Raw genomic sequence first — 27,778 nt, 5'->3', positions numbered from 1 at the left:
AACTAATGGTTCCAAATTCCACACCGATAACCCACCGCTGTGAAATATCACAGAATCGCGCAAAGACATAAAATAAGAAAAACATAAAAACTTATTCTAAGTTCCAAGTTCCACCTCTTTAAACCTGGAACATATCATGTTTCCACCGGTTTGATTTTTCGATTCTGGGTTATGCCTTGAAACCATGCTCACTCCTAATAATTTGGACAGTTGAATGTTAACATATTTATCTATCTAAATATTGATTAGTAAGACTGACTTTAGTACAGTAAGTATATACAATGTAACGACTTCTGATGATGAACCAATGTAATTAGCCTCAGTAATTTGTTTGATTTATTCAATTTGATACGATGAATATTCATGTTTTTAATCTAATGATGTCTATTATTATATCCTAGTTGAGTTGAATATCTTACATGAATAATCTGGATGAACGTTTTTTCTTTCCACCATTCAAATTTATTGGATTGAAAACTAAATCATCAAATTTCCATAACTTGAATTGATGAAAATATAATATTGAATAGTTCCATATAGTTTAGGGACTAAGTTAAACGTTTAACCATAAATCATATTGAATAAATTAGAAGTTGAGAGACGATATTGCACAGTAGATCGAAATTCAGAAATCATTTGTGTAATTAGCCCTTGAGTTTTCACTGAAAGAAGTAAATATGGCTGCTCGAGATTCAAACTGATCCAACAACTACTGCTTCTTTCCTTTTTAAGCCAAATGTACAATCACAAATAATTGGAAAGTACCAACACTGCCAAAACAATACAAAATAAAAGTTCCCAACATATTGACCTATTGTCTTCAATTCAAAGAGATGGATTATCTAATCCCTTGATTTAGTTTTATACTGCACCTTTGACCCATTCATACAATGCCCAAAGCAGAATCCCTAACAAAGTGTCTCTAATCAAGCTCCTCGCGAGATCTTCAACCCAACCCCCGGTTTTATTGCCCCCTGCCTTATTCCCTGCAAGATCACGGAATCGCAAGTTCCCTTGGTCTGAGATAAGCGAATACACGACCCCGTTCATGTGGCCCTTCCCGATCACTCCCACCACCCTCTTGCAGTTGTTCACGGCCTTGCTCCGCTTTAGGGACCATGCGAGATACTGTGATAGCATACAGGGCGACATTGATTGAGCAAAGTTATATATGTAAGAATTTTCTCCATATATGAAGAATGAGCCCCCCCCAAAAAAAACCAAAAAACAAAGCAAATGACTAATTAGTAATGCTTTGCTGCCATATATGGTGGATGGAATGCCAAACATTGGATGAGCAATCTTCCTCACACCTTAAGCAATCTTGCGATCACGACTCCAACAGAAAGAAAAGTTCTGCTCATCCCTTTATGTACACATGAACCGCAATGCATGATATGCTGTGCATAAGCTGAAAGTTGCTGGAGAAGGGTAGCAGTTTAGCTGACAAAGAATGTACTCACCGTGTCTCGTTCATGTATGAGAGGCTGTAGAAGTGCTGGATAAGAAAAGCTGAGCTGCTTGTACAACTCAAATGTGCTATCCCCGGTGTATGATTCCTGGAGCAAAACCAGGAATCTGCTTTAGAAACTACCAGTTGTTTACAATAGCTATTGGATGTTTTAGAAACTCAATCATCATCCTGGGAGGATGTGAATCATGCAGAATAAGCATAAAAGGAAGCATTATGTGATTCAGGAAGAAGCATATTACTCCATGTTTATCTGGATGATTCTGTGCAAGAAATGGTTTCTGTATACAAGCCACAGCTCTCGATGAGGACTTTAGAGACAGAACCATAGATGTGGCATATATATCATCAACCAGAAAAATTTACTCCCAATTTGGATTCAAAAAGGAAAAAATACAGAAGAATCTCATGGAGTGAGTCTGGTCTTACACCAATTTTTCATTGCATAGAAAACTACAGCTAATTTCTTGTGATGCGATGCAAAATGACAAAAAGCTGATCAGGAGAGAGCACCTGAAGATTACTCCCTGACGCATCCGATTTTGATGCTATTCCACGAAAAACAGAGATCACTAGGCTTATTTTCTGAGCCCATTTCAAACTATTCCATGCTCTCTCAAGCTGAACAACAAAACATCACAAGTGAATACTTCTGTCAGTCAACTACCATAGGACCTCAATCATCCGGTCCCAAATCTAATGATTATGACGAAGAAAAGCTAAATGATCAGAAACTTTCTTCATAAATCATGAGACCAGATGTTCGAGCATATATACTGTTATTTCAATTGGCCGATCCCCCAACACAATTTGAGCACCGATTTCTTCGGATACCTTCCGAGCAGCTCGAAACTGTCGGCAAGAAAATAATCCCAAGTTGAGAGAATGTCATAGGATTATGGAGCTGAAATCATGATTTCGGGTCACTACCTCATCTCCGAATGGGCGGTTGACATCTGAGGATATTTTTGAAGAGAAAATTGCCAAGAGTAGACGTAATGCTAGAGCTGTCTGACCACCTGTCATGAACCAAATAAAGATCATCTAATTGACCTTTATTAGCATTTCAAGTGCAGAACGGTACTCATAAATAACAAGAAGCTAGAGCTTACCCAAGTTCATGCTACGACCAACGGCACCAAAAAACCCGGTACCACTCAGGGAAAACATGCTGGACCGTAATTGTTGACTCGGATCTCCTTCACTAGATGTGTACATGATCCCAGCTCTGAAAACAAGCTCTGCAACGACGGGAGTTCAGAAATGGATAGGACATTAAACTTTTTGGTGCTTCTGAGACCTCAGAGTGCCAGTTTCAGTCAGAACTCAGAAGCCAAAATATGGAAAACTACTCTCGTTTCTAATACCCGACATGCAAAAGAAAAATGCGAAACCAAAGTAGCACAATGTTGACCTGCAATTGTCGTTTAACATTATGACATATAGCAGTAATAATTTTCGAAACGTCCAATGCCTCTGTGTGATTTGGGGTGACAAATTGGAAACCATGCATGCTAAATACTTGCAGCATCAGTCAATGCTCAAAATTTTCAACCAGTCAATGATAGTCAACATACCAGCAAAATTGATGGTTTACTTTCATTATGTCCCATATCGAACTAACTATGGGCAACTTAATTCCGCACTCAACTAAGATTTCAAACTTAATGCCTAATTCGTTCGATTCATTTGTAAGTGGCGGCACAAGACTTGGTAAATCAACTCCTGCTTTCATCAGGATCTCTGGTCTAACCCCAGCCTGCCAATATTTACTAGACAAACAAAACAAAATGTTGAATATGCACACTACATTCTACCCTCTTGAGAAACTGACGCATATAAGAAGCATGTCAAGAATATATACCAAGCATGTTCATAGCATGACTATGCTGGGTTAAACAAAAAGAAATTCAATCAACTCCTGTGTGTTTCCACTGCACTGGGGATGAATTATTGGAATGAGTACTGAACGAGCTCAATAACCACATTCAACGCGATAGCACAAGAAGAAAATGGCAACAGAAAGGTGGAAACTTGCCTGCTCCTACAGAGCTCGACCACGACGTTGTCGGGCCTCAAGGCCCGGACAACCCGCGCCACGTCATCGGCGGACCGCCGCGAGATGTGAGTGGTGCCCAGCAGCCATATCTCCTCCGGCTCCACGAACTCCGACCTCCATGCCGGGGCCGGGCCGAACTGCCGCTTCCGGACCAGCACGAGGGCCGCGTCGTCCGCCAAATCCAGCAACTCAGGGTGCGACGAGGCGATCGAGGCCTTGGATTCCTCCAAAATCTCTCTCCGGAAGTCGAATCCGGGCGGTGGAGGTCTGATCGAGGCCCTGAAGGGTCTGATGATTCTGGGTGTGCGTAGAGTTGGGCTCGGTGTCAACACGGGGAAGGGTTGTGGTCTGAGGATGGTGTCCATGGATGTGAGGAAGGATTTGCTTCCACACTCCAAGGATAAAGAGAGAGAGAGAGAGAGAGGCAGGCCTTGTGGTGCTTCAATGGTCACTTATCATCCGTATAGGTCGTCTCCGTATGCAAGGGAAATCAGAAAAATGGGTGGACATTCTGCAGCTGCACTTCGTATCTGGTTCATGATATTGTGTCATCGCATCCTTATAAAGCAAAAAAGAAAATTTATGGCGTAATGTTCTTGGGTCCTTCAATCGTAAAAACACAATCTTGCTTAGGGGTTAATCTCGCAAGTCTATGCTAAATCACCAAACTTGCTTCTAGGTTAAGACTTAAGACCACCTTCTCACCTCCACAATCAGCTTTGCTCGCCAATCTTTTCATGTTCACACGGGGCCAATCGCGACGGATAGTATTTTGTCATCATATCCACTCGTTCTTAGACCAAAATTAGTTTTGACCGTTTTAAATACTTAGTTAAAATGTCCAGCACCTTGTCTTACTGTAAGTCGGATTAGGAATGGTATGTCGAACTCAACAAATGGGATTGACGCATATGTGAAGCTAACTGGGACAAAATCTAACTCTAAGGCTACGTTTAGTGGTCCAGATTTCTAATCGGGATAGGATTGAATATGATATGATCCTATCCAAGATTTGGTAAATCGCAATAATAAAATCGAATATATTTATATCACATTTTGTTCATTGTTTTGGAATTTACCACATATCAATGTAAATGAATTTGGAAATGCATAAATGCATATAAGAATCTCTCATAATTCACTGCTAAATCTAGTAAAAGAGAGAAAAGATAATCATTCACTTGTGACTATAAAAAGTTTTGCCTCTCTTGCCACTTTTGTTAAACTTTTGACGTGAACTGCAAAACTATGGAGGGCAAGGAGTTTTGACTCTCTGTATGCTTTCATATATTTTTTTACGTGAACCGTAAAGTTAAGAAGGAGAAGAAGTTTCAACTCTCTCGTTATTTTCATAGAGTTTTGTAGTGAACAAAAAAATTACAATGAATTATGAAACTTCAACGTGAACCAGAAATACAGAGGAGAAGGAAATGCATATGCTAGTCTTTATTTTTTCTTTTTGAGATTTCATTGCCTCTCATTCTTCAAGAATTAGAAATATAATTTTCAAGTTTGAATATGTTCACTTAAAATCTGGGTTCTTCTAGTTCATTTTTACTTATTTTTATTTTTAAGTCTCTTTTTAACATTATTTTTATTCCCTTCGATCATTTCTCAATGAAATTTTTAGTAAATGATAAACTATACTATTATACTTTAAATATGTAATGATATAGATACTAGGTATATATAAAAACTATATATTATAAAGTGGCAAGAAATTAAAAATAAAAATAAAGATAAGGTAGATAAAAATTAGAATTTTCTTTTGTTATTTTGAGTTTCCTTTTAACATTAGAATTCAAATATAATTTATATTTCATTATTATTCTAATTTTATTATTTAAGAAGTTTTTTATTCAAAAAAATTAATTTTTATACCATAAATAAAAGAAATCGTATTCACCTTTATCCCGTCTCCCCTATGGGATAATTTTCTCCAGACTTTATCCCACTTGTATCCTATCCTGGCGGGAACCAAGCACAAGATTGGATAAATTTTCTCATATCCCAACTTTTATCTCAACTATCAAACGTAATCTACGTCCAACTAGAGGTATTAAACGGATGAATCGGGACGGGCTTGGGTAGGGCCAAATATGATACAGCCCATATTGACTCATACAATCCGTTTTGACCTATTTTCATGCAGTACAAATTTAATGATCCATACTTCACCGGACTCATATTATTAAACCACTTGAATATTTAATCATATTTGGGAAAATTCATTTCTTATAAGTTTTTGAAGAAAAATATATGCCTAAGGATAATTTTTATAACCTGTAAGAAAAATTAAAATTTGTCCTTGGTCTTTCTTTTTTTTTTCCCCTTCTTCTTCCCTTCTTCTTCGCAACAAGTCAGCGCCTGAATGCATTCGTGCTCGCAGGCATCGCGCTCCGCATCACGGTCACCGTGAACAGCTTCTTCTCCCCGGCCTTGCTTGCTGCAGCTCAGGGTGTCCAGTTTGACCAATATTTTCCCCACGGCGAAGCCCACTACGCCGACGCCTTGTACGTCCCCCCGGAGCCCCCGTTGGTGAGCATCCTCGCATACTTGATGGTGGTGGATCCGCTGCTCAATGAGTCGAAGCTCGCCGCGAAGGAGGGGCAGTTCCGGTCGTACAAGTTGTAGCTTTTGCTCGAGTCACCAGTGAAATTCCTCCTTGCGAGGGTGTTGATCTGGGACGAAGCGTAGTTGAGCCCGCAGTGGAAGTCCAAGTAATCCTTCACTGTTAGATCGTACACGAGCCCGGTATTGAGGGCTAGCACGGGCTCCACGTGCCCCGCCCCTTCGTCATACGGCGTGGAGTCTTCGCCGGTCCCCACATCTCGTAGCTTTCCACCATTTTTGTAGGACATGTAGGCGGCGGTCATGAGCGCCGACTTCATGGCGGCGGGGCTCCAGTCGGCCTCAAGCAAGCTCGGATCGCCTAAATTGGCCGAGCCTTGAGCTCGCCGGTGGCCTAGTAGGCCAATGGCAGCAAAGGCAGAAAAAGGAAAAATGAAGAAAAAAAAATTATAAACAAAAGAAGTAAAATTGTAAAATTGTAAAAAATGTGGAATTGTTTTAGAATGTTCACAAAACATATTTATGACTCACTTAAAATAGTTATCTTAGCTAACCCGTTTATGGCCCACTTAAAAACTCACACTTGAAACTTATTTAGGACCCATTAAGTTTTTAAGTAACCTATATATGACCCTCTCGTAAAATATAAGCAACTCATTTATGACCACCACCATTAAATATGGGTTAAATATGAGTTCTAAATCCATTTTGTCACCTCTAAATCCAACACAAAGCTTACTCTATTAGTTGGAGGAAGAATACTTGCATATAAAGGAATACATGAACTCCATAAACTGCGATTTAGAATATTTCAACATATTCGGTGGATTCCCAACTAGGAAAAAGTATAAAAAAAAGTCATAGCCCTATTGTATTGGTATAGAGACATATAGACATGGCCATGGGCCGATTTGAGCCCGAAGCCAACCCCTGGTCAAACCCGTAACCGGCCGTTAACCGGGCCCTCCAGTTCCAAATTGAAATCGGCTCATGCCATAGGGGCCGGTTACGGGTCTCTCAGAAGTTGAACCAGAAAAAGAGCCGATACAAAAAAATTTTTAAAAAAAGGGAGAAAGAGACGTTGAACAGCTGTTTCCCCATTTGACTGTTGCCTTACAACAGTCACTCCCCAACCCCACCCCTCCCCCCACCCCCCTTTTTTTCTTTCTTTATTAATTTGTAAATTCTATCCTAACCATTATAAATACTCCTTCCATCTCTCATTTTTTTCTCATAATTTCTCTCAAATTCTCTCAAATTTTCTCAATTCTCTCAATTCGCTTTCCACTCAATTCTCTAAAAAAATAGCAAGTGGAAGCAAAACTAGTTATAAAGGCAAGAACAAGATGGGGAAATCCGATTATCCTCGTGATCCTCGTGATTATGCATGTTGGGAATTCGATGTTGATGATGTCAATATTATTCGCAATGCAGAGTACGCCCCAACTCAAGAAATCTTCATCCTCCTACAGGTATCGAAGAAATGTCAACAACAAAAGAGCCGGAACGGGAGTTTACATCCGACGTATGGGACCACTTCACGAAGAAGGAAATATTTGATATTGATCCAAAAAGGTATGATGTAGTTTGTAAATATTGTAGGATAATATACAAATATTCAGGTGGAGCCGGATATGGAACATTTAAACGGCATCTTAAGGCGAAACATTCAACCCAAGCGAGAATTGATACCAGGCAATAATAAATTTCCGGGTACGCCAATCCCGACACCCCTCTTTATTTCGTTATAATGAAAAAACTTATAAAGAAGAATTAGGTAAATTTATTTCCGTCGAACATTCATCATTTAGTTTTCATGAAAGATTTGATTTTAATAAATTTGTACAAAATGCATGCACTCCATAAGCAAAACGTGTTCCGAGAAATACACTTAAATGCGTAGTTTTTTTTTTTTTGGTAACCAAGGATCCACCTCCTTTCGGCGGACAGCGTAATCGGGTCGTCAGCACCTTGGGGGAGGCTAGCCCAGGATCCCACCACCAGGACCCCCCACTTAAGAAGCTAGCAACTGCGTGATTTGAACCCGTTCCCTCGGCGATGAGGAGGTAAGGCCCAACCAATGCAGCTACCCACCGGTGGGTTTAAACGCGTAGTTTTTGATCTTTATAAAAAAAGGAAAAAAAAATTACAAAACTTTTTTATGAATTTTAATGGACGTGTGCATATAAGTAGCGATATTTGGAATAATCATTGGCAAACTCATTTTTATATGGATATAACATGTTATTGGGTATATGATGATTGGAATATTCAAAAAAAGAGTTATTGCATTTAGAGTTCTTGATGATGGACATACGGCAAATAATATTTATAGAATAATTAGGAAAATTTTAGAAAAATATTATTTGCTTAATTAAATTTTTTCAATTGGTTTTGATAATGCTACGGCAAATACCGCTTCAATTGCCGATTTAGAAAAGATTTGTAAACCTGCTTTTGGTGGATAATTTTTTCACATTAGATGTGCTTATCATGTTTTAAATTTATGTGTACAAGATAGTTTAAAAACTCTTGATATTTTTTCAACCCAATAAAAATAGCAATTCAATTTTTTATGGAAACAATCCCAAATAATGAAAGTATAGTGCAGATTTTGTAAAATTAATGGAAAAAGATCAAAAAGATTTTCAAGAAATCTTCCAAATCGTTGGAATTCTACTTACGAGTTGCTTAATGAATCTTTTGCATATAAAGATTTATTATGTGCATTTATTTCGGATAATATTACTCAAATTAATTTATACCCACAAGAGTAGGATATTTGCAAAAAAAATTTAGATATTTTAAAAAAATTTAATGATGCAACTTATACTTTATCAGGTGTTTATTATCCTACTACTCATTTAATTTTAATAGAGTGTATTAATATTGTTGGAGTTTTTGAAGAAAATGAAAATGATGATAAATTACGTGACACTATTATAGCAATGCGAACAAAATGGCTACATTGTTATAGCGAAATTCCTATTATTTATTTAGTTGCTTGTGTTTTTTATCCACGTTGCAAATTAGATGGTTTAGGTGATTATTTGAATACGTATTATGAATGTTTACATTTAATTGAAATGGTAAATGTTAGAGCTATACAAACAATGGTTAAAAACATAATAGGAGAATTATATAATGAATTTTGTAGTAAATATAATCTAGGTAATAGTAGATCTTCTCAATCTAATGACATACAAAGCGGGAACCTAGGTAAAATTAGTAGATGGTACAAACTTTTGTTGAAGATGCAAAAAAAGCAAAAGGGAGCAATATGAAATATTTCTAAAATAGAGAGCTAGCTAACTATTTCTGTTGAGTTTGATGAATCTGAAGGTAGCACAAATTTCACAATATTAGATTGGTGGAAGAGGCATTCAACCCAATATCCAATTCTCGCTCTCATTGCAAAATAAGTTTTAGGAACCCCTTGTTTAACAGTGGCGGTTGAACAAACATTTAGCACTAAAGGTAATATTTTGGACGAACGACATTTAAGATTAGCTCTGGATTCAGTGGAGACTCAAGCTTGTGTCGATGATTGGACAAAGGGTCAACATTGACAATAAGAGATAGATCGCAATAATGAAGCCAAATTCTTAAATGATGGAGATACCACCGCCACATATACCCGTACCGGAATGGGTAGCGACGATTGATGATGAGATAAGTATAAGGTTATCAAAGGTAAAAGAACTATATGGGCTTTGATTCTTCAATCCCCAAAAAGATATGTAGGCGTTTAATGATAATTCATTAAGTTCAAGCTCCTTCCCCATTTTTTTTCCTCCCAAATTTGATTACAATATGTATTTGATAATTTATTATTTCATAATTTCATAATTCATTATTTAAAAATTAAATTCAAAAAATCGTAATCGGAACTGAAACTGGAACCGGAATCGAAACCGGCGGTTCCATCTTCAATTTTGAACCGGAACCGAGCCTAAAATCGACTACGAACTGCTGGTTCAAAATCAGAATCAGAACTGCCCCTTGAGGGCTCAATTCCGGTTCCCCCATGGCCATGAACCGAAACCGCCGGTTCATGAATCAGAACCGGCCGGTTTTGACCCCCGGCCATGCCTAGAGACATAAATCTTTCAACATTAGACCAGTTTAGTCCTAAACCTTTTTGCATTGGTGCCAATTGAATTCATCCAGCCAATTTTGGCAAAACATCTTTGACTCTGATGCCAGCCATCCTAGGTGGCACGGTCGACACTAACATAGACTTTTTTTTTCCTTTTCTTTTGTTATGGCTAAGGGCTGCTGGCCACAAGCATTGCCAAATATGGGCTAGCCCGAGAGATCTAGGCGTTGCGGCCCTTGTCGGGGTCAGCAAGGGTCACCAGCCCTTGCCTATGACCAAGAAAGGTTAGCTAGCAGCCCTTAGAAAAAAAAAGAAGAAGAAGAACAGAAAAGCAATTGAAAAGGAAAAAAACTAAAAATTTTATAAAACAAATTCAAGATGTCAAAAAATACTAGTAAAATGTCCACGTTAGTGTCGGGCGTCTAACATAGCACGGCAGGCATTCACATCAACGATTTACAACCAAAATCGGCCGAATGAATTTAATTGGTACCAATGCAAAAAGGTTTATGACTAAATTGGTCCAATTATAAGGTTTAAAATTGAATTTGTTACGACACAATATGTTTATGACTTTTTTGTAATTTTTCCCACCCCAACCGCATGTGGTAGTCCTCTGTATCTCATGGCATGCAAATATGTCACGTACTTAAAGATGCAAGTTGGAGAATCTTGTCATGTAACAAACGTTTCAAACCGCCCGGGGGGGGAGCTTTGCCATCAGGCCTTTTTTTTTTTTTTTTTGTCAAAATGAAATCTAATTTTAGCAAGGAAGTTGTTAGTTTGACGGTTTGACAAGACTATTAATTATTTCTGATCACAAGATCTCTCAATCAATAAGTGTTTTATGCAAAATACGTTGTGATGATGTGTGGATCTACAATTGAGATTGTGCCGTTCCTGGCAGTATTGTCAAGAAAATATTATTCTTGTAATAACATTATATTATCATTCAGTTGGCATCCGAGGATTAGCAAAAGGACAAATCTGTTTTGGTACAGGGACTCATCGCCTCGTTGATACGGCCTGAAATCTTTCAAGTCTGAAGTTGAGGAATGTTTATCGTACTTGGTAAGTTTGGTTAATTCATAGGTTAAATAACCTGAAGCAGATTTAAGTAGGGCCAAATTAACAATTTCATCCGAACGGATTCTCCTCCACACTTCTACATTTTAGTTAATAGGAGTATCGGCATCCACTTCCCAACCGTATCTATTCTAATATAATATAATCTGATATCTTTTAATGTAAACAAAACAATCATTAGAGATCAATGAATTGAATAAAGCATAATGTCTTTCAATCAATAGAAGCATCATGTCTTGGCACTTAGGATTCAAGACAACAGAACATGATTCCCATGTGAAGCACCTGGTCCCCGCAATAGAGATGGTATGCCTCTGATGCGTGCAAAGGTTAGTTTAGATTAGGGAAAATAACACAAATGATTCCTCAACTTTGAATCAATGTGCAATATGATTTATGGACTTTTAATGTTTTCAATATAGTTCCTGACTTTTAATACATGTTTAATTTAATCCATGGACTATGTGAAAATATTCAATATTGTCTTTGAATTTGAATTAATGAAATGACTATATTGAATATTTTCATATAGTTCAAGGTTGGCATTGAACATGTACTAAAGTCCAGGGACCACATTGAATAAATGAAAAGTTCATGGATCATATTGAACATTAGGTTAAAGTTCGAGGATAACATTACAAAAAAATTAAAAATTCAGGAATTACGTTGCATATTGAGTCAAAGTTTAGAGATCATATGTGTCATTATCCCTTTAGATTATTAAAATTGATATAAATTAGGCGGAACTATATCACGAGAAAACCTAAAAAGGACAAGGAGAAAATAAAGACTATGTTGCTGTATCCCAGACAAGTACGTACGTCTGCATGTTTGTAGCCTCAGCAGCAAATCCATGAACAGCGATACATCCGCATTTAACGGCCACGTTTCAGGCTCCTGCGAGTTCCCTCGTTCGCCCTATCTTGAACTTTTTAATGTTTTCTCGTTGGTAGTAGCCAACATCAGAGAACCCTACCACTATAAGCCTAAAAGAGCAACGCGTCCATATTAAATATCGTTTGTATTTTACACCTTCATCAATGTCCATGTGTTTGTGTTTGTCTTAGATGAATGGCCAATCAGCCTTCTAGTCACCCTCTCGAGTGTGCTCTTCCCACGCCGGAACATTCCCCACGCGCCTCTCCCGCAGCCGCTACCATGGATCAGCACTCCCTGCCGCCCGGTGCTGCCAATTCGCCTGCTCATCATCCACCGGTCTCCAGGAGACATCCGGCGTATCGCGGGATCCGGTCTCGCGGCCAGAAATGGGTGTCCGAGATACGAGAGCCGCGGAAAGCCACACGCGTTTGGCTCGGCACTTACCCGACCCCGGAGATGGCTGCGGCTGCTTATGACGTCGCAGCCCTTGCCCTGAAAGGCCCTGGTGCCCTCCTCAACTTCCCAAGCTCTGTCCTCACGTATCCTATTCCGCCTTCTGCCTCACCATCGGACGTACGGGCTGCTGCGTCGAGAGCAGCGGCTTCGAGGCTCCCGAGGTGGGATCTCAACATGGACCCGAACGCACGCATGGCAGCTTCGGGGCAAGAATTCGTCGACGAGGATGCCATCTTGAACATGCCGAACCTGTTAGCCAACATGGCGGAGGGGATGCTCGTGAGCCCGCCGCCGCCGGAGGAATCACAGGAGTATTCCGACGCGGAAGGCTTGTGGAATTATCCATGATAAGAATAAAGTCACTGTCACTCTAGACGTACGTAACGTGGATTTTCCTGGTTTGTCGCTTTTTCACAACGTGGAATTTCGTCAGCAGCTGATTGGTTGTTTTTCATTTTATGTAGCCGATGCAAGAGTTTCTAAAGTTTGTTCCAACGACTTTCTGATGTTTTCTTTTACTCAGCAATCACATCGCATTGATTACTCGTCTTTGACTAGTGTATAACTCGTAAAACGTGCTTTGTTTTTGAGAAAACCTTTGAATTAATGCTGTTTACTACGTACGGTCGCGATTAGATTTTCCTAGGTAACGCCGTTTTGCCAACGAATGGCTAACTATGAACCTAATAACAAGCAACTTTAGTTTGCTACGTCTTCTTTTGTAACTACTCCTTGTGGTTTTCTTACGTTTGGATCATCTGGTTTAACTAATTAAACTACCATATGACGATAACATCTCATACGTCCCATCACAAGAGGGAGAATATTAAAATAATAAGAAATAATTACTGGGATGACTTCAGAATAGTTACATTAGATGATATATCGGTGGATTTTAACGCTCTAAATAGTGAAAAAGGACCCGTCAAATTACATGAAGTAGGAAGAATAATTTTTTGGAGCATGATGTCGTGCGCCTTGCTACATTACTCATCACTCAAGATTGAAACTAAGATAATGGAGGTTGCCTGTAATTTTCTAGGGAAAGAAAATCAAACAAGTTAATCGTGGCCATCTTACACAAAAGAATTGGTAGTTTTTGGACCAATGTAATTGAGAAAGGGAGAATGTTAGTGTGACCGTCTACTGCCAAATGATGGTGGATAGCACTTTGCCAGCCACAAATTGTTTTGTGGCCAGCACATAGCAGTTTAAAAAAAGGAATTGTGTAAAAAATTGTGGCATGCATGACATGGCCAAACTGTCATTGAACAATATGATCGTCACAAAAGCATTTCCCTTGAGAAAGTATCTCAAACCCTTCTCAAGACAAAAGATAGCTAGGATTTGCTAAATTTGACAGACTTCATGCTCTAAAAAGTAGAAGGAAAAGAGCAAGTATCGAATCCCATTATTAAGCATGGTTCCAGCGTAAAATGGAAAACCAAACTAGTGGGGTCGATTGTAGGTTCTAGGTATATAAAGTAGGTTTCAGATTTCAAAAATTGAGAAACCAGTTATAACGAGAAGATTCCAGGTGGAACAAGTCCTTGTGCTTTTCTTGTTATATGTCTTTACACAATCATACGAAATTTCATAGTGTCCGATTATGAGTGTATAATCTGAAGTCACTAGTTTAAACTTTTATTTTTAGCGATATACATTACTAAGACTTTTATTTTATTAATGTTTCATATTCTTCAACCGTCTAAAGTTGTGGTCAGTGGATTATAACAGCAAATAATAGTCATTAAAGATGATGATTCAAGGCAATCGTTCAATCAAGAAAACAAGTGAAATCTAGGTAAACCCCGAAAACAACTCCAGAATATGTGACAGATTAGGTTTCAAGTTCTAAAAATTAGAGAACCAGAATCTAAACCAACCCCGAAATCGCTCACCCCTAGTATTCAGCCAAAAAATGAACATTTAAATGCGGCAGTATCTTGGAATATTGAGCTAGGCAATATCTGATCAGCTCATTAACGAGCATGCAAATTAATTAAATGCGGGAGCATATATTTGGAAGGAAGAACTCCCATTAAAACCAGGAAGGATCAAATTTTTTGATTCGATCCTCAAGAAAAAGTTGAAAGAGAAAAATCAAATGCTTGCATAATGAGAGGGATCTTTGACCATTAAAGGACAAGGCCAAAGTGGAATTATGTAGCTATTAACACGTGGAAAGAAATTCTTGGGCTCATGGCAAAGCTACATATGATGTTTCACGTGGTCTGCCTATGATAGGCCGACATTCGAAAACACCCACTTAGAGATATGCAAATATCAATGAACACGATGATTAAGATCAAATGTCACCAAGAAAGAGACAAATGTCCGCCATTGGGTCTACTCTTCCCCTTTTTATCTTGGTAAAATTTTTGATGATTTCTTCTTGTCAATTTGGGTTGTGGGGTTCAAGGATGCTTGAAATCTCTTTTTGCAAAGGCCTTTTTCTACTCATAAGATGAAAAAAAATAGCAAAATAATGGAGGCTATAGTTAGTAAAGATTTCGTTTGCCACAACTGTAACCACATCCTAGTTATGTTGTGCTGTAATTATATTGCCAAAGGGTCCCATTAACATGACCGTATAACAATATGGCAATGAAATGCGAGGTATGAGATCAAAGATGGATACTGCCACCACCATGACTTCTATATTTTTTTTGCTATTCATAAAACTTGCGGTTGAGATTTCATCATTACATTATTACCATATAAAACATTGAGAAAACTTATTTTCTCTTTCGAAGTAGTACTTAATTCCCGTTATAGTTAAGATAAGCTAAAATTAGGTGCATTAAGCCGCGCAACATGAATCTTAGAGACATGATGAATTGAATCTACTGTGGGGGAATTCATCTACTATGGGGGAACTCCACTTTGGGCACTGTTCCAAAAGCGAAAAGGAATCCTTAGAGATACGAAAGCATTGGAGGGACATCTCCAGTGTTCTTTTTTTGCGGTTTTCAAGAAGAAATATACATGAAACAACGACAAGGCTTTAACATCAAAGGCCAAAAAGAAAAAGTTCTAAAGCTGAAAAAGGCCCTCTACGGGTTAAAGCAAGCAGCACATGCTTGGTATAGCAGAATCAACGAATACTTCACAAAACAAGGATTCAGGAGGAGCATTAGCAAGCCAATGCTACACATCAAGACCTAAGGTAAATCCGACACTCTCATCGTCTCTCTATGTATATGATCTCATATATAAAAGGAACAATGAGAAGATGATTCAAGAATTCAAAGAAGAAATGATGAAAACATTCGAGATGACAGACTTGGGCTTGATGCACTACTTCCTTAGCATCGAAGTCAACTAAGATGAAGGAATTTTCATCTCACAGAAGAAATATTAACCTCCCAAAGAAGGTCAAGATGAACTACAACACCGCTCGTGACAAACAAGAAACTATTAGAGAAGGACGGAGTAGAAACAGTTGATGCTTCCCTTTACAAAAGCCTAATTGGCGCTTATCAAACTGCTACATAACTATACATCATGTACACGATAAGTCTACTATCACAGTTCATACAGAGTTTGAGTCAAATTTACTTTGTAGCTACAAAGAGAATTCTCCGATGTTTACGAGGAACAACAGACTATGCCATTTGGTATCAGCCAAGTGCAAGCACTAAGCTCATTGGCTACACCGACAGTGGATGGGCATGTCCAATTGACGACAAGAAGAGAATTACTGGTAATGCATTCACTCAGGGTTCCGAATATTCTCGTGGGCATCCAAAAAGCAAGACTCAGTAGTACGGTTTACAGTGGAAGTTGAATACGTCACAGCCGCTACGACTACCAATCAAGCAATGTGGCTTCGGAGAATTCTAGAAGACATTAGAGAAACACAGATGAATTCTACTCCGATATTTTGTGATAACAAGTCCGCAATTGCCATCTTAAGAAATTCCATTTTTCATGGGAGAACTAAATATGTCGATATCAAATATCATTTCGTACGAGAAGTGCAAAGCAATGGAGAGATCGAGCTTAAATATAGTAGGACGGAAGATTAAGTGGCAGACATATTTATTAAAGCGTTGTCACAAGCAAAGTTTGAGAGAAATTGATCAGGGGTCAATTTTCGTTTAGAGTAGTCTAGACATCAACTAGGTTCTAGATCAATAGGTGGTAGTTGTGAGTTGTGGTCTACAGGTGTTAGTTGTATCGTATGGCTAAAATAAAGCCTGAGAAGTTGGTACAGTGATACAGAAGAAGTCCACGTGAGCTCCTAATAAGAATCTTCTTACACTATGTCGGTCAACAAAGGCCTAGAAGATACTCGTTTATGTAATGAAGAAATCATTCCATCAGAAAGCCCCTCCATTTCACAGTTTTCACTTGTGCTTTTGCTTTCCAAACTACTTCATTAAACTTCCCATGTATGTTCCAGCCTTCTTCATTCGTGAATCCCACGTATTCTTACTTCCCAAAATACGAAAAACACTTGCACATCCATTTTCGAGTAAAAAGAAAATGAAGCAGATAGCACGACAGTCCGACAAGATATCGCTTATTTCTAACAACATGATCTTTCAATCAATGAGTGCTTTGTGCAAAATACGTAATGATGGTGTGTGGATTTACGGTTAAGATTGTTCTATCTCTAACAGTACTGTTAGAGAAGTATTTTCAAAAGAATATTATGGCATCAAGTTATTGTATCCTTCAAACGTAAAAAAACGCTACTAAATTATTGCGTAGAGGTCAATCTTGTAATTGTGTGCTAATTCACCTCACTTGCCTTTATATTAAGCCCACTTTTACCTCCACAATCAGCAGTTCTCGTCTGTCTTTCCATGTTTACACAAGGCATAGCGCGATGGATGGTATTTTCTCACCCTATCTACCTCGTATCGACAAAAAATGAATTGGAATAAAAAAAATCCAACTCGGTATCGTTTGGTCGACTAAATATGTCCTTGCAAAGGAGTTTAAAGAGACCGTTTAAATATTCGATTAACTCCCAATCCCATGTGTGGTAGCCCTCTATGTAATGAAGATGTTAGGGCAATTGCCCCGTTACTAATTTGGCGAACTGTACAGATAGATTAAGTTCTTCTGAATACGTTATACCTCGTTTGGGATTTTTTTTGTTGGATAAAACAGCATAATGCAACATGAGATTAATCTGTCGGAATCTTATGCTTCTAAAGAGCATATTAGCTTTGGACCAAAAAAAAAAAAAGAGCATATTAGCTACTCCTGCTAACACATTATTGAGGAAGTGACCTTCAAATCTAAAGATGGTAAGTTTTAGAATCTTGTCATGTCATAAAAGTTTCAGCACCCTTGTAAAGATGCACCATATATTCAACAAACGTCCCTTCCAAGGGAACAATCAAACCTATAAAATCAGTCACAAGATGTTACGATTCAGCCGACATCCGAGTACTAGAGAAAGGACACATCTCTTTGTGTACAAGGACAAACCACAAAAATCTGACCTTTGGCTCTCTTTTTTTCTCCAAAACAAAAGATGGCTGAATGCCCAACCGCAGTTTCTAGTTTTGGACCGCAACGATTTATAAATTTCATGTTTTTTTTTTGTTTCACTTTTTATCTTCTTCGTCGCTTGGCACCAACAAATTGCAGTAATCACTGCCCCTCAAATGGGACATGTTTTTTCGGCAAAAAAAAAAAAAGACGAGATATGTTTGACTCTCTACATTACTTATACGTGCAAAATAATTTCACGCTTGGACTGCTTACTCCGAGTTTATAGCTCATGAATGATTTGACCCTACCATGAAGCTTCATGTCATATTTAAATTCTTCATGAAATGATCCTTTTGTTCTCAAAAACGGACTAAAAATGTCAATTCGCCGTCTATTTGCCCCCTTGTACCAAGCTAGATTACTTCGACTCAACTCACCTTGGCATCCACTTCCCTATCGTATCTGATCGAATCGACTCTAATCAAATCCGATATGACTTAGACCGAATAAAAGGAACACGCGAGATGGAACCAAGCAACGAAGCGAGTAAACCAATATGTCCTTCCATCAAAAGAACCATGTTTCGTGCTCCTCCAATTCCCCTCGTTTCCCCTATCTTTAGTTTGTAAATATTTTTTGTTCTCATTAGCCAACGTCACAAAACCCTACCACCATTTTCCCAAAGAGGAACCCGTTCATTTATTAACACACTATGTCCTGGACATCAGATTATATATTGCTAGGATTTAACCCCATCATGTCTGTCCATGTGCTTGTGGTTGCATTAGCTAAATGGCCAATCAGCCTTCTAATCTTGGCCATGTCGACCAAACACTCCACCCTATGATACTTCTTCCACCACCTCACCCTCTCGAGTCTGCTCCTCCTCGCACGCCGGAACATTCCCCACGCGCCTCTCCCGCCGCCGTTGCCATGAATCAGCGCTCCCCACTGCCCGGCACTTCCGGGTCACCCGTCGATCATCCTCGGGTCTCTGGGAGACACCCGGAGTATCGTGGCATTCGGTCTCGCGGCAAGAAATGGGTGTCCGAGATACGAGAGCCGCGTAAAGTCACGCGCATTTGGCTCGGCACTTACCCTACCACGGAGATGGCCGCGGCCGCTTATGACGTCGCAGCCCTTGCCCTGAAAGGCCCTGGCGTCCTCCTGAACTTCCCAAGTTCGGCCCTCACATACCCCATTCCGCCTTCCACGTCACCAACTGACATACGGGCCGCCGCATCCAGAGCAGCGGCTTCGAGGCTCCCGAGGCGGGATATGGACATGGACTCAAACGCACGCATGGCAGCTTCAGGGCCAGAGTTCATCGATGAGGATGCTATATTGAACATGCCGAACCTGTTGGCCGACATGGCGGAGGGAATGCTCGTGAGCCCGCCGCTGCCGCAGGAATCAACGGAATATCTCAATGCAGAAGGCCTGTGGAATCATCCATGACAAGAACGAAGTCTTTCACGCAGTCACTTCAGAAGTAGGAAAGGTATATTGCTGCGGGAGTGAATTTAAGAAAATAGACGAGTGAATAAATGGAAATGCCAATAGGATATCACTGTGACGTGGAATTTCCTGGTTTGTGGCTGAAATTTTATCAGCAGCTGATTGGTTTGTGAGTTGTCATGCGTACACGGCTACGTCTTGTACCTTTGTAATAAAACGCCGAGGTTTGTAAGGACGAACAACTTAGGTCTCATGCATGGAATCAACATTGTTCTTTTCATCTGCATTTTCGATGCAAGAGTTTCTAAAGTTGGTTCCAAACGACTTTCTGATTCTTTTTCCTCAGCAATCACATCGGGTCGAATCCTCCCACGTCTTTGACAAAGGTGTCACTTGTAAAACGCGTTGTGTTTGGTTCCTTGGCTTTAAACATCAAAATCAAAAGTGACATAACTTGCATATGGCGCTTATTTGAGTGTCAAATTGGTGTAAAATCGTTCGCATGAGTGACTATCTTCACCGGCGGACGCCCTGCTCCCTCTCCCTCTCCCACGCTTGTTTTGAGAACTCCAGTTTCTGGTTGCAAGCAAAGTTAGGGTTTTTCCCCTACTTTGCCAACTTGGACAGAACTTTGCCCCTATTTTCTCAAATTGATTCAGGGTTCTTCAAATAAATCTCCAAACAAACTTTTTTAACTTATCATTTGCCTATTTTTGTTCTACAATAAATTAATGCCGCGTCGAATTTTTTGGCAAGACAAATCGTCGATATTACTGAAGTAAATGATTTTTGAAAATTGTGACTATTCGAGTGGACGAAAAAAGAAAAAGTTATGACACACAAGTGAGTACTGTATAAAAATTATGACACTTATCGCGTGTTTATCCATTTATTTTTTTAGAAAACTTTGCATCGGTGCATTACACTATGCACACTTATAAGGTAGCTTTTCCTGCGTCAATCCCTTTTGCCAGTGAAGGGCTAACAATAAAACTAAGAACAAGCAACTTTAGCTTACTTGATCTTCATTTGTGACCATTTCTTTTTGTGGTTTTGCATGTTTAGATCTTCTGGTTATACCAATTACACGACCGGTGGTCACGACTCACGGTAGTTTCTCATGAGTCTCATTATAATAGAGGAGATACCAAAAACAGTAAGAGATAATTATCTAGATGACCCCAGGACAGTTGTTTTCGAGGATATACCAATGGATTTTAACGATATGAAGAAAAATAGAGACTCGCCGAATCACATAAAGCACAAATCATAATTTTCTGGGGGTGTGATTTCGTGCATCCTGAATACATCAGTTGTCACCCGAGATTCAAAAGAAGAAAATCAAGAATGGGTAGCGTTTTGCCAAATTTGACGGGTCTCGTGCTATAAGGAGTTAAAAGTAGGAGGAACAGCGCAAGTATCGAGTTCCGTTGTTTCTTCTTCAGCCAAGAAAGAAAGTGTAAATTCTGGAATATTATCCAATAGTGAGTTTTAGGATCGGCTTATTAGGGAAATTTGATACTATTAGGAAAAAAACAAATGCTCTGCATCATGAGAGGGACCTTTGACCAATCCAAGGACAAGGAAAAAGACATTTGACGCGAAGTAAAACATATGTTTTCGACCCCCCCCAAAAAAAAAAAAAGGTAAAACATATATCATCATTGTAAAGTGGAATTATGTAACTATTCACACGTACGGAAATTAAATAAGAATTTGGTCAGGGACACGTGGCAAAGCAACATATGAACGAATACAATGATTAGATCAAATGTCACCAAGAAAGAGACAAAGTGTCGGTAATTGTTTTACTTTTGCCCTCTTTATTTGGTAAAATTGTGATGATTTCTTCATGTTAATTGGATAGTGGGGTTCAAGGATGAATTTTTTTGTTTTTTGTTTTTTTTTGCGAAGGCCATTTCTGCTCGTAAAATGAAAAAAAAAATCAAATAATGGAGCTAATAGTTAGCCAAGACTTCTTTTGGCATAATTGTAACCATAATCTAGCTGTATTATGTTGCAATAATATTGCCATGTGTCGTAATGCGTGTGTTTGATGACACGCTACACATCTATAACGGTTCATAAAATTGGGAGAGACAGCTTATTTAAGAATGATGGCTCGAAAGTTGCAGCAGTTTGATTTTTTTTTTTTTTTTGAGAAAATTACTAGAAAAGTTTTAAGCTTATTGCATTAGTGAAAATTCATGTCATCAAACTAGCTTTGGCCAGCCGACAATAATGTGGTGTTGCCGTCTCTGAAATGATAATTTTTAATAATATTTCAATATTTTTTGAATTATTTTTTTTTTTTTTTTCTTTTTTTATCTTTTTTATCTTTTTCTGTCTTCCCTTTCTTTCTCCAGCCTGTCACCGATCCAGAGCCGAGGGTCGTACTAGTGAGGCTCTGCCTCATCATAGTTGGCCTAGGTCGCCCTCGTTAGTGGCAGGCTAGGTCGACCTCACCGGTCCTCACCTCCAGGCGGTCTTTGGGCGATCGGCCAGATGAAGAAGGAGAAAAAAAAATAAAAGAAAAAAGGAAAGTAAAATATAAAATAAATAAAAATTATGTAAAAATATGAACATATTATTAAAATTTGCTAGGTCAGCATTTGACCGTGTCCACATCAGTGCCGACCGATCAAAGTTGATCGGATGAATTGAATTGGCACAAATACAAAATTTTTAAGAATCAATTGGCCAAAAAAAATATTTATGACTGGATTGGCACAATTGTAATAGGTTTAGACTTTTTTTTATAATTTTCTCGATTTTCGCGAGACACACTTATTTGATGAACAAATCTATTTCATATGTATGGCCTAAATAACTCTGACAAGCCAATACGACATTTCTCGAAAATAGAGAATTCCGACACGTTGGGACAAATTGTATATTAAATGTACATTTTATATATATTATGAATTATCATGTATATATAAAAATATTAGCAGCGGGTTTCTTCTTCTTTTTCTATTAGGGATTCACAATTAGTTTTGTTTTTTGGGCTAGCTGGGTGTGTTAATTTTGGGGTGGCTGGGTGTATGACTTAAGTAAATATATTTTTAATAAATTTATATTTTGACCCGTAGTTTATGGAAAATGCTTAAAATTGATTCCGTGCATGTCGAAATGGCGGAATGCTGGACTTGAGTATCATTGGAATGTCTTGAGCACTGATCATGTGTAAGTAGCATATTCGGAGTATCGGATAGTGTCGAACACGACATAAAAGTCCCCGGTGAGTGTTAGTGCTTCCCAAGGTACGACTACTGATTTGGTAAAGACCATACAAAACCTCGCGAAATCCAATTTTCACTTCGGAAGTACGGGAGATCTAATATTCACTTTGGAAGTAATAATTAGGTCTTTAGACAATCGATATGCCAAACATGTAATTTCTTACTCAGTGCAGCACATTCACACATCACTTACCAGACAGTCCAACGATCGAGATCACAGCTCGTGTCAAAGAACTTCAGTGAAGCCATTCAAGGTGATATCATTGAAACCACGAATCTACTCCGCTCTTATGGGAGAGAGGCTCGAGCTTCCTCCACCAAAATAGAACGAGAATAATGTTAAACTTGACGAACAAAACTGGCCCCGTAAATGCACCTAGGGTTTAAACACGTGAGGCAAAAGGAACATGAACTCCACTTGACGATGGAACGCTTATTCTAAACCACCGTGGGCCAAAGAGGATGTGATTTGGGCAGGAATTAGTGCAACTGGCCATCATGACATCAGCGATGGAGGCATGGGAAATTATTGGAGAGGACTTTAATCATTCGATGAGATAAGTTAAAATTAGATGCATTAAGCCGCGCAACCGCGTGGATGCCCGACATTATGCTAGGAGATATGATGAATTAAATCTTACTTTGGGGAACTCCACTTTGGGCCAAGGGAAGAGTCGTGACGGTCCATTGAAGGGTCATTTGTGATGCGGAGGATATTGATGGGACATCTCCGATGTTTCAAGGGAAAAGCTATTTCCACCGTTTATATGATTATATTCTTTCACTTTTTTTTTTTCAAATTGCCATCAATCGCTCAATTGCATTGTAAAAAGTTGTGGCCCCAAATTTATTTATTCATTTCCTTCCTTTTTTGTAGAATTTAGTTACCATAAGTAAAAATTTCATATTCTTTGTTGTGGGTGTCTCATGTATATTAAAGACTCTATACTTTTCTTATATTAGGTCATACTTCCATTGAAATTAGTTTGGCCGAAAAGAGAAATTTAAAAAAAACAGGATACTTTTCTACGTTCTCAAGCGGATTCGTGGATTAGAAGTCAAGTAGAGTATGTAAAACTTCTAACATAGGCTCTTTCCTAACACAATCACTTGTTTATCATGAGAAAATTACTTAAAAAGTCATAAATATATTGCAATTGTGTCAATTTGATTTTAAATTTCTTTTTTGGCCAATTCAATTGTAAACATTTTCAACGGCACCGGCATTGGGCTCCCCACCCTGGAAGGATATTGAAAAGCATCGCTTCTTTCCACCAAAAGTGTGGACGACAACGGGATTGGCATTATAGATAATAAATAGAGGACGTCAGGATTTCTAGAAGGAGTGGGAGGTGTACAAAGGGAATACCTTTGCGAGGTAGAGAATACAAATACGGGAGGCACGGAAAGGAAGGAGGAGGAAAGTGGGATCCGTAAGGGAGAAAAGAAAAGGCGAAATAAAAGAAAAGAAGCATATGAATATTATAAGAAGTAATGGGCCACACAAAAGTGAGGCCGGTCAAAACACACATAAAAAAAAGTGTCAAAATTATATACAAAGTGGAAAAAATGCGAGCCTTTTAATTTACACCACGGCGAACCATAAAACCTTGTCCGTTTCAACTAGCAGTTTATCAAGCAACAACTTGCTCTTTCAATCCTGTTTTTGGCCAATGTGGAACAGTTTCCACATTCAACTCCTCATTTTCAATCCATTATGATAGCCGACACAAAGTTTCCTAGATGGAATCATATGCGAACGAAAACATTGCTCAAAAAGTACGTTTTCCTTTAGTATCATGTATCAGTCAATAGCACAACTCATTTCCATACTGGGAAAACTATTAAAAAAAATTATGAATCTATTGTAATTTCGTCAATTTAGTCCTAAATTTTTTTTTTTCCTAGTCCCTATCATATATAAAGTAGGACAAGTTTACTAAAAACTTCAACTTCTTTCCAAGCTAAAGATCCACCCATTGAGTCCTAAACTTTTTCACAATTTTCTCAATTGAATCCATCTAGCCAATTTCAATTGAAAATTGATGACCCGAACGTCAATAATCCCATGTGGCATTGTCGGTGCTTAAGTGAATTTTTTTTTTTTTTAAATTTGTTGTTATTTTTTTCTATTTTTTTTCTTTTCTTTTTTTATTGTTAAGACCGGCATGAGGCCACCAACCACCGGAAAAGCTCATCGGGCCTTGACCGCCTCTTGCCCGTCTTAACAAAAAAGAGAAAAGTGAAAAAGATAGAAAAAATTAATATAAGTTCCATGTCAATGTCGGTAGTGCCACATAGAACGGTCAATGTCCATATCATCAATTTTCGACCAAAATTAGCTGGATGGACTCAATTAGAAAAATACAAGAAGATTTAAGACTCAAATTAACAAAGAGAACGATTTATGACTGAATTAACATAATTGCAATAAATTTAAAAAAAATTGATATTTTTCCCTTTCTATAGTTCAACTAATTAAACTGAGGGCAATTATATTTATGATTAATTTACTTTGCAAAATCTTAACAATGACACCAATCCCCCAAACTTTCCTTGCGTTACCAATACCCCCAAAATTTTTGTCAACCGGTACAAAAAGTTCAGAGATTGGCGTTACAATAAGCAAAACTTAGCATTTTGTAGTAGACATAGACTATTAATGCCAGTTTTTTCGTATACTAGTTTAGAGCTTTGGTGATGCAAAAAGAACTATTGGATTATTGGTGTCACATGAGTGGAGGTGTCAAATGAATGGATGAGTTTTGGATTGGGCCAAAAATGGGCCGATCCATATTTACCCGTTTAATCCATTTTGACTCATTTTCATGGAGTACAAATCTAAGGACTCATACGTGGCCCAACCCGTATTGTTTAAACACTTCTATATTAAACCAAACCATGAAATATTATTTCTTGTAATTTGCTAACAAAAATGATATTGCTAAAATACTTTCATACAACACAAATATTTAACTTTTTGTCATTTTTAATTTTTTTCTAAAAAAATTAGTTTTTTATTTTTTAAAATTTTTTATTTTATTTGTATTTTCTATTTTATTTCCCTTTTTCTCCCGCGGCTGGACATAGCAACCGGCAGCGGGCAGATGGTGGTTGTCAACTACGGATGGCGATGGATGGTGGACGACGAGAATTCTAATCAAATGATATGAAGCTGCCAAAATATCTTGTGGCGGCGATCGGAGGTCATGGACGGCAACATTAACAATTTTTATATTTTTCAATTGTATTTTTAATATTTCTTTCTTTCTTTTCTTTTACTTATTAAAAAATAAAAAAATTTATAATCTGATAAATTAAAAGCCAAGTGCATCGTAAATGGGTTGGGCTTGTCTAGCTAAATGGTTGTAAATGGGTTCAAAGATAAACTCATTTACAACCCAAATATTATTAGGCTTAAAAGTCAAACCATTTACAGCCCATTTTGTAGAATTTTGTACCATTTACAAAATGGGTTTGCAACCCATATCGACACCCCTTCACATGAGGCATAATTTAGAACTTTGTTTATTTTTATGTGAACGAGGACGACCCAAAAAGAGGAGGCATGATGTTCTTCAATCCAACAAAGGAGTTCAACAATTGAAGCAAACACTTAAATATCAAACCATACAAAGATAAATTTATAGGTGGAGGCGGTAACATGAATTGTAAACCCGCTTTTTAACTAATTTTTAATTGGTCGGGTGGTATATGGTTTTTTTTTTTTTTTTTTAGTTTTTATGGCGAGTCCAATGGCTTAAGAAAATAAAGCGCACCTGAATTTGTGGGAGACCAATTCCTATTAAACTATGAACAAGACAACTTCATGGTGAAAATCAATCATTTTCTCTCTTACAACCTTAAGATTTTTTCTTTAGGAAATTAAAAAAAGAAAGGCAAATGCCGATTTCATCAACTAAAAACATATCATTGAATTTAGTCTTGCAAAAGTTAACATAAACACGTGTCAATTGATTCTAACGAAAAGTTTCGAGACGGGTTACCTTGAGTTGTAGTGTTAGCGAGTCATGTTGAATATAGGTCAGTACAAATGGAAATGTCCATATAGGTTAAAAACGGATGGATCTGCTCTCAGTCTGAACCATCCGCACAAGTGTTCTTATCTATCTGCACGACGCTCGAGCATGTCTCAATGTTGCTCATGTACCATGCGAAAGCTTAGCCCATGACCCATCTAGAACCCAAGTTCCCTCACTGACTAGGCGAGCCGGTCCTTAGAGTCTCCGTTTTTTCCGAAGTAGCAATTTAAGGAGAAAAACTATTAAGAAGTCGGAGCACGGCTTGGATAGGGTATGGGTAGCTAAAATTGTATTGCATAACAATGAGCTAATATAGGTCAATTCGACCCGACTCACCCATTTGACGGCTCTATTTGGAGTACTTGGTCATTTGCGATCCCGCTTTCTCATGTTGATCACTGCCCATGACATGAAATTGGAAGTCCTAAACCTTTTGTATTTTTGTCACTTCTATCCGTCTAATCAATTTTGATCGAAAATCGCTGACATGGATGTTAATCGTCCTATATGTCGCTATGGCAATCGGCTAGAAGCAAGGGCAAGCGAGGTCGACCTATTGACCACTAGCAAGATGGACCTTGCCCTCACAACCTAACCACAGCGAGCCTCGCCCGGGGACGACAAGGAAAAGCCTCGCCAAGGCGGGTGAGGCCAACATCTTGCCTCTAGCCGATCACCAAGATACGACGATCGGCTAGAGGAAGAATGAAGAAGCGAAGGAAAAAAAAGTCTAAAAAAATTGAAATATTATTAAAAATTAACCACGTCAATGCCCACTGTGCCACGTAGAACGGCCGTCGTCCTTGTCAGCGATTTCTATCCTAAATTGATCGAATGGATTAAATTGACACAAATGCAAAAGGTTTAAGACTCAATTAGCTAAAAAAAAAAAGTTTAGGCCTAATTAGCACAGTTGCAATGAATTTAGGACTTTTTTGGTAATCCTCCCCATGAAATTTG

At 38.4% G+C, this 27,778-nt stretch overlaps 3 protein-coding genes across 5 annotated transcripts; 2 read left to right on the top strand and 1 right to left on the bottom strand.

The window, feature by feature from the left end:
• Positions 1–694: 694 nt before the first annotated feature.
• Positions 695–3,981, bottom strand: LOC115742224 (traB domain-containing protein). Of its 3 annotated transcripts, none has more exons than XM_030676385.2 (7): positions 3,510–3,643; positions 2,584–2,712; positions 2,402–2,490; positions 2,249–2,323; positions 1,985–2,092; positions 1,464–1,559; positions 695–1,128 (listed from the first exon to the last, which is right to left on the bottom strand). In XM_030676385.2, the coding sequence occupies exons 2-7, from the start codon at positions 2,687–2,689 to the stop codon at positions 862–864; spliced, it is 741 nt and encodes a 246-aa protein (XP_030532245.1). In that variant the 5' UTR covers positions 2,690–2,712; positions 3,510–3,643; the 3' UTR covers positions 695–861. The 3 variants fall into 3 exon arrangements, with proteins under 3 accessions (XP_030532245.1, XP_030532254.1, XP_048138952.1); XM_030676394.1 differs by having other exon boundaries at positions 2,584–2,722; positions 3,511–3,642; XM_048282995.1 differs by lacking the exons at positions 695–1,128; positions 1,464–1,559 and having other exon boundaries at positions 2,211–2,323; positions 2,584–2,699; positions 3,510–3,981.
• An 8,305-nt stretch (positions 3,982–12,286) lies between these two features.
• Positions 12,287–13,116, top strand: LOC115743686 (ethylene-responsive transcription factor ERF027-like). Its single transcript, XM_030678588.2, has one exon. The coding sequence runs from the start codon at positions 12,358–12,360 to the stop codon at positions 12,967–12,969; it is 612 nt and encodes a 203-aa protein (XP_030534448.1). The 5' UTR covers positions 12,287–12,357; the 3' UTR covers positions 12,970–13,116.
• Positions 13,117–18,953: 5,837 nt separating this feature from the next.
• Positions 18,954–19,720, top strand: LOC115740861 (ethylene-responsive transcription factor ERF025-like). The gene has a single exon (XM_030674492.2). It carries the CDS (start codon positions 19,009–19,011, stop codon positions 19,531–19,533), a length of 525 nt encoding a protein of 174 aa, XP_030530352.2. The 5' UTR covers positions 18,954–19,008; the 3' UTR covers positions 19,534–19,720.
• The last annotated feature ends 8,058 nt before the right edge of the window (positions 19,721–27,778 follow it).

The sequence above is a fragment of the Rhodamnia argentea genome, chromosome 7 (genome assembly GCF_020921035.1).
Source record: "Rhodamnia argentea isolate NSW1041297 chromosome 7, ASM2092103v1, whole genome shotgun sequence".
Lineage (NCBI taxonomy): Eukaryota > Viridiplantae > Streptophyta > Magnoliopsida > Myrtales > Myrtaceae > Rhodamnia > Rhodamnia argentea.
The sequence above is the reverse complement of the archived record's forward strand: the minus strand, read 5'-3'. Positions and strand labels throughout refer to the sequence as shown.

Excerpts from the sequence above, each read along its gene's own strand:
- LOC115742224 (XM_030676385.2), bottom strand. The coding sequence starts at position 2,689 with ATGTACACATCTAGTGAAGGAGATCCGAGTCAACAATTACGGTCCAGC. Across the intron at positions 2,093-2,248 it reads ATCGGCCAATTGAAATAACA|CTTGAGAGAGCATGGAATAG; the intron begins GTATATATGCTC and ends TTTGTTGTTCAG. Across the intron at positions 1,560-1,984 it reads CGTCAGGGAGTAATCTTCAG|GAATCATACACCGGGGATAG; the intron begins GTGCTCTCTCCT and ends GTTTTGCTCCAG.
- LOC115743686 (XM_030678588.2), top strand. The coding sequence starts at position 12,358 with ATGGCCAATCAGCCTTCTAGTCACCCTCTCGAGTGTGCTCTTCCCACG.
- LOC115740861 (XM_030674492.2), top strand. The coding sequence starts at position 19,009 with ATGAATCAGCGCTCCCCACTGCCCGGCACTTCCGGGTCACCCGTCGAT.